General features: G+C 43.3%; 1 protein-coding gene across 1 annotated transcript; it reads right to left on the bottom strand.

Moving 5' to 3' along the window:
• Positions 1 to 2292: 2292 nt before the first annotated feature.
• LOC121586806 (endothelin-1-like) lies at positions 2293 to 6618 on the bottom strand. The gene is made up of 5 exons (XM_041903803.1): positions 6398 to 6618; positions 5744 to 5903; positions 5497 to 5646; positions 4903 to 5097; positions 2293 to 3485 (listed from the first exon to the last, which is right to left on the bottom strand). Exons 1-5 carry the CDS (start codon positions 6456 to 6458, stop codon positions 3365 to 3367), a joined length of 687 nt encoding a protein of 228 aa, XP_041759737.1. The 5' UTR covers positions 6459 to 6618; the 3' UTR covers positions 2293 to 3364.
• Between the last annotated feature and the right edge of the window lie 777 nt (positions 6619 to 7395).

Raw genomic sequence — 7395 nt, 5'->3', positions numbered from 1 at the left:
TAAGTTAAGTCTGAATACCAAATACTGAGAGAAGTGTGTGGGAAAGGTATGCTTAGGAAAGGCATGCTTAAGAAAAGGCATGTGTAGGAAAGGCACGTGTGTCAAAGGCACGCTTAGGAAAGGCGTACCATTTCCTAAGTCTGAATCGGCCCCTTTCAACACTGTGATCTCTGCTTTGCAAAAGAAGCAGAAAGCACCTGATGTGCTGAAAGTGTCATGAAAGAGCTATCCTTTTCCACACTCTCTAGGCTGTGATAGGCACAACATCCTCAGTTCTCAACGGCATCAAAACTACAGCAAAGTGATCTCTGCACTGCAGTGAGAGGTCATGTGGTATGAACTCCACACACAGTATAACGAGCAATAGTGTTACCCAATTGGCTACAAAGGTTTTGACACGTCAATAGACTGCGAGAGGATCTGTTGAACCCTGAGTTCATCCAGCAGTGTATCACACAACACACAACACATAGGCTACTGGTCAAACGTCACATATTATGTTCCTGTGTTGTGACTTACATATACTTCACATGTTACCGACACAAGTCACATAGCTAAAGAAGAAACACTACATTTAGAATCTCTTCTCCTCTGTGGCCCTAGGCCTACAGAAAGTGCATATTTACAGAGCTGACTCTTGACTGTCAATCAGCCAGTGAAATAGACACAGGGCATAAAGAATTCAGTCCCCAAGGTCACACTCACCAAGGTCACACTCACCAAGGTCACACTCACGCCGAGTGGCGCAGCGCAGCGGGTCCAAGGCGCTGCATCTCAGTGCTTGAGGCGTCACTACAGACCCCCCTGGTTCGATTCCAGGCTTTATCACAACCGGCCGTGATTGGGAGTCCCGTAGGGCGTCGTCCGGTGTAGGCCGTCATTGTAAATAAGAATTTGTTCTTAACTGACTTGCCTAGTTAAATAAAGGTAAAATAAAATAAATAACACACTGGCCCCAACCACTGCCCTTATTGACTTATATGGGCTGAGAGGGAATCTAAGGCTGCGTTTCAAATGGCACGCTATTCCCTACATAGTCCAAACGTGAATTAATTATCTACTGGAGTGTATTGTGGAGGCTGGGGTGTATTGTGGAGGCTGGGGTGTATTGTGGAAACTAAGGCGTGTCAGGCATGGTAACAAGGACAAACTAAGGCCCCTCAGACTTGGTAACAAGGACAAACTAAGGCCTCTCAGACTTGGTAACAAGGACAAACTAAGGCCTCTCAGACTTGGTAACAAGGACAAACTAAGGCCTCTCAGACTTGGTAACAAGGACAAACTAAGGCCTCTCAGACTTGGTAACAAGGACAAACTAAGGCCTCTCAGACTTGGTAACAAGGACAAACTAAGGCCTCTCAGACTTGGTAACAAGGACAAACTAAGGCCTCTCAGACTTGGTAACAAGGACAAACTAAGGCCTCTCAGACTTGGTAACAAGGACAAACTAAGGCCTCTCAGACTTGGTAACAAGGACAAATTAAGGCCCCTCAGGCATAGTAACAAGGACAAACTAAGGCCTCTCAGACTTGGTAACAAGGACAAATTAAGGCCCCTCAGGCATGGTAAAGGCTGATTAAGACATGCCAGCTGTAAATAATGGCCTTTAAGTCTCAACAGAACCTCAGAGAGTTGGAGGGAACGTGGGTCTCTAAGTTGGGGGACTGCTGTTTGACAATCGCTTCAGAGTAACTCAGGCTGGTTGATGGGTGAATTCTGCTGTGTTACGAGTCACTTGTAGTATCAGAGAACGCAAAGTTCGAGTATTCCTATCTTGATCGAAATAGAGAGAGAAAAACGCGCCTCCGACAACCTGAAATGATGGCGTAAGCTAAGCAACACAACTTTTGTCCCACTTTTCACACAAAGGATTCTCCCTTGCAGCTGTTTGACACATTGTAGAGTTTGCTTTTGTTTGACACAATGATGAAAGGTTGAGCTTAGCCATATTATTTATATCACACTTTGGTAAGCTTCCATATCATCACTTTTTAGTCGACACGGCACTTTCTCATTATCTCAGGTCTCCAACGGTTTGGAGACCCGCGTCCCAAATGGCACTGTATTCCCTTTATAGTGCATCAATGGTTGCAAAGGATTATTCAGGAATCTAATTTGATTACAAACCACTTTGACACATGTCTACAGCTGCCGTTCAGATCTTACACTTGCGTTTTTTTGTGTGGCCTTCGGGGACAATAAAGTTCTATCAATACGAATGAATTGAATTGAACTGAGTTGGAATATAATGTATGTGAGTGTGTAACAGAATGAATACCAGGAGAGATAAAGTAATTTTAAATAAGTGTGACAATTTATTTCCCTAAGTTTTGCCAAAACTATCTTGGCGACAAAAATATTTCACAGAAATTACATACAACATATTATTATATCATGGGCCAATATGACTATAAATGAATGCAATAAATAAAACATAGGGACAGAAACAATGTGCATTCAATATACAGTGATTAATTATTATACAATATGTATAGAGAAATCTCATACAACCATAGACAGAAACCAATATCAGCAGAAAACTCCCAAGTTCTAATGGATAGCCACAAGATCATTTGGAAAGGTTAGGTCTGTCAAAGGTGGTAAACCTCAGTCAGACTATGATAACCCCCGGAATCAATCAGTTGAGTTACTTACGCCAGGCCATATAGTCAATTCAATAAGTCTATGAGATTGTGATCTTCTTTGAATCCAAACATCTTCTTGAAAGAGCAGACATAAGCACTCTGGACAGGCTAGCAGCGAAAGTGCTTCTGATGCTGCTGCTACGTGAAGTAGCCCGGTCTCTCAAATCCAGTGACAGTCAAAGGAATGTACAGAGGAAGGCTTCAGCCATTCAAGTCATTAGCTAATGATCTGAAGTTCTGTTTGAGGGTTGCCGCTGAAGTCCAAAGGTGTGTCCACAGACAGTACATGGGAGGACCATCAAGTGTCCATCCTTGTCTTTTAGGATGTGGTGTCAATAAAGTTGACGCCCGTTCATCTGATTTCTCCTGCATGTATCTCCGACCGTCTGCATATCTCTGATGAAGAGGGACAAGTTCAGTGGAGACGTGACGCTGCACCCACCAGCACAGCCATTCACCCCCTTTCGTGACCCACACCATTGAGCCAACATGTGGGTCCAGTGGCAGGCTTCCTGTGGAGTATCCAATGCATCTCCAGGGACTACAGCATGCGAGTCCCCAATGGCAGGTGGATAGAAAGAGATGGGTGAATCTCTCCCCTCTGTGAGTGCGACAGAGTATGTGGACATCTCCCACAAGGTGCACCTGTGTGTATTCTCATCTCTCTCTCCTCAACTCTCTCCCCAACTCTCTCCTCAACTCTCTCCTCAACTCTCTCCTCATCTCTCTTCTCTCGACTTGTGTTGTTGTTTTACCATCCACTTCTCCAGCAGCAGGCGCGCTTTCACTGTGGCCCTTAGAGCTGAGGGGCCAATTGCTTTGTGGTCTCTGTGTTTCACCCTGGAGAGAAAGAGGAGAGGCCCGTTAGACACCAGTGATCAGACTCAAACAACTGGATTCATCCTCTCAGGGGCTATTATTAAGACAGTTGAATTCAGGTGATGTCGATGGGGATTTGCATTGGTGTCCATCAGTTGTCAACATCCTAACTAACCAAAACCACCAAGGTTGGCCTGAACTGTCATATCGCCTGCAGTCAAACAGACATGCTCAGCAATTTGTCTTCTATGTTTCTATTTTATTAAAGTGTTAAATACAGAGCAGACTGACAGAGGTTAGGTTTCTAAACACGATGATACGATGTGACAGAGCAGACAGACTGACAGAGGTTAGGTTTCTAAACACGATGATACGATGTGACAGAGCAGACAGACTGACAGAGGTTAGGTTTCTAAACACGATGATACGATGTGACAGAGCAGACTGACAGAGGTTAGGTTTCTAAACACGATGATACGATGTGACAGAGCAGACTCTGAGAGGGGTTAGGTTTCTAAACACGATGATACGATGTGACAGAGCAGACTCTGAGAGGGGTTAGGTTTCTAAACACGATGATACGATGTGACAGAGCAGACTGACAGAGGTTAGGTTTCTAAACACGATGATACGATGTGACAGAGCAGGCAGACTGACAGAGGTTAGGTTTCTAAACACGATGATATGTGAAAGGAGATGTGCCAGTCAGGGGATAGCTCCATTAGAGTCCTCACTATGACGCTTCTGCAAGGGGCTGATGCATGTCCTGGTAGTCTGAGACTGGGTGGGGAAATTCCGTGTCACATCTCCCACATAATGGGAATGATACCAAGAAGATCTTTGTTTCTTTGTTTATTTTAATTTCTTATATTCTTAAATTTCACATTTCACAAGTCTTTCCCATAATATCATACTACTGTGCTCGAGGGCCCATGTTGACTCCAATGCTTCCCACAGTTGTGTCAAGTTGTCTGGATGTCCTTTGGGTGGTGGACCATTCTTGATATACACGGGAAACTGTTGAGCGTGAAAAACCCAGCAGGTTGCATTGCTTGACTCAAACCGGTGTGCCTGGCACCTACTACCATACACTGTTCAAAGGCACTTAAATATTTTGTCTTGCCCATTCACCCTCTGAATGGCACACATACACAATCCATATCTCAATTGTCTCAATTCTTATAAATCCTTCTTTAACCTGTCTCCTCACCTTCATCTACACTGATTGAAGTGGATTTAACAAGTGGCATCAATAATGGATCATAGCTTTCACCTGGATTCACCTGGTCAGTCTAATGTCGTGGAAAGAGCAGGTGTTCCTAATGTTTTGTACACTCAGCGTGTATCTTGCGTGAGGTTATAATGATCATGTCCATTTCTTTTGCAAATAGACCTGTGGTATTCGCCTGGGTTCAGTCTAAGTAGTGGTTTCTCTTACCTTTTAATCCTCGTCGTTTTGGCAGCCAGCTTGTGTTTGCACTGCCGCCTCCCACCACACTCAGTGCCCTTGGCGGGACGGATCACCGCGTCTGACACAGTACTGATCACCGCGTCTGACACAGTACTGATCACGGTGTCTGGCGCAGGACGGATCGCCGTGTCTGGCGCTGCTGCTGCTGCTGCTGCTGCGTATCTAAAGAAAGAAAAACGAAAGTGCACAATACTTTGAGTCGGGTTGCCATGAATCCTTATGGTTTCGCAACATTTAAGGGGGAAAATAACACGACAACGTGTAACATTGTTCACACAGGTTACGGTGATTTGCTTTGTTGGCAGCAGCTCAAATGAGAATCGAATCGAATAGGTCACCAAGATAAATAGAGACGGAGTTTTGAAATATGCTACCAAAACACAGATGGTGATGTATTTAGCATAATGTGTGTAGGCTACAATGTTGCAACATACACATTGCAGTAATGGAATGGAACGCGCGTAATTACCCCAACTATCAGGCTAATACCATTATGTAAGTAGGTTCTGACAAGTTAGAACCAAGTGAAGTTGTGGGCTAATATTTTGCAACATGTTATACCTGAGGTGATTTTCCAGCTGACAAAAGCGTGTACATGTGCTGTCATCTTCACTGACGCACTTGCATCGAGGGTCCTGTTTGGAGACCTCGGGATCCTTGATGGCGCGCTTCTTTCTAGATGCGTTGCCCAGTCCGTAGGAAACCACGCGCCTAAATAAATGAACGAAATCATTAGCCAACTGTAACCAAGCCAGCCAGTTACATTACATAGAATAATAGAATAGAATCGGTTGGAAAAGTGACGTACTCAGGCGTGTTGACCCATATGATGTCCAGGTGACAGAAGTAAACGCACTCCTTGTCCAGGAACGTCGCGCAGGAGCATCGCTTGTTCCTGATGTGGCGCACTGGCACCGGGTTGGCCGTGGTAGCTACCGCTGTTTCCTTTCCCATAGGGGCAGATGAGACTGTGAAGGAGAAGTATCATGGCATGTTAATTATAACCAATGTTGAATCTTTTGACAGAAATCGTCATATGTATCTAATATTATGCAGGGATACTTGGAAAGTCAATTGCATGCAGCAGTAGCCACAGTCAAATGCCTAAAACGCAGTGCTTAAAAGTTTGACAACCTAATCATTTCTTCATCGTGTTCATGCAAATAATATTATAACAATATGGCTATATATAGCCTACTTCTACAACAATGAATAATCAGAGGTTACTTATATGACTTCACAGTTATGTGCTCAAAGCTTAACCTCATTTCTGCTCTAGGATTATAGTATTTAGGATGATTATTTATTGTTATATTATTATATTATATTATGTATTATCTAGGATTATCTTATTGTACTTGCGCTGATTTGACCATTTATGTTGAAAAAATACCGAAACACACATTTATAGCCTATTCAAGAGTTAGGCTAATAAAGCATGAGTCTCTTTGCAAGATCTTACCTGTATGTACAATTCCAGAGTACATCATTGACAACATGGAGAAAAGTATTCTTAAATCCATCTTTTTATATGTCTTCAGTCCAGAAAGAATAACCTTTTCACAAAATTGAATATTCCTTGGTCAAGGAAAAAGTTCAAAAAAGCCAGCAAAAAGCGACACGGTGGCAACTGCGTACGTTTGGATACAAGTTACCTCTTCACAAAGGAGCGCAAAAGCATTCCACTTGCACGGTTCTGTCAGTGGCTCCACATGTGCGCCTTCTGTACTTTATATACTAAGCACTCACCTCCTCCCCCCTCTCCCGTTCAGTCGCGTGTAAACAATTTGGTCCTTTGGCTTATTCGTAGACAATGCTGTTTGTTAATATTCACCGACAAGCAACGTGCAGACCAAGATAAGAACTTAGAAATTCCTCGACTCGGAGGGAGGGATGAGACGCCGGGTGGCGGGCGGCAGCGCAAGTCAAATTCTGAATAGGGAACTGAAGAGGTAAGTGCGCTTCTGGTACAGTAGATGGAGACAAAGTATCGATAGATGAGCTTCACGTCGTCAGTCCTCTAGAGGTCCTCTAGAATTATTTAAAATGTTAAACACAGATCTTAAGTTCTGTTTGACTTGACTTTAATGAGCATACATATTATTCAACAGAGTGCCAAGACATATGATAGATATATTTATTTGTGATTAACCTAATAATTCGAACTAAAGTATACCTTGAAGACATCAAACATCAAGGGAATCTGTAATTGCAACTAGAGCCAACTCGATGCAATGTATTTGAATGAGGCCTACAGTAGACTAATAGGCAGGCATTACGGACTGCATTATGGTTATGGCACTCAAAAAAGTTACCCATGATAGATGCTTTAGCCAGAATGGCGCGGAGTGCATTTTCCCTCTGCCAAACCAAAGATGGTAGGTACCCAGTGTATATAGATAGCCAAGTTATCGTTACTCATTGTGTATTTATTCCTCGTGTTATTATTTTGTATATTAT

The sequence above is a fragment of the Coregonus clupeaformis genome, unplaced genomic scaffold (genome assembly GCF_020615455.1).
Source record: "Coregonus clupeaformis isolate EN_2021a unplaced genomic scaffold, ASM2061545v1 scaf0277, whole genome shotgun sequence".
Taxonomy (NCBI): Eukaryota; Metazoa; Chordata; class Actinopteri; order Salmoniformes; family Salmonidae; genus Coregonus; species Coregonus clupeaformis.
Note: the sequence above shows the minus strand (reverse complement) of the source record. Positions and strands in the feature narration are given on the sequence as shown.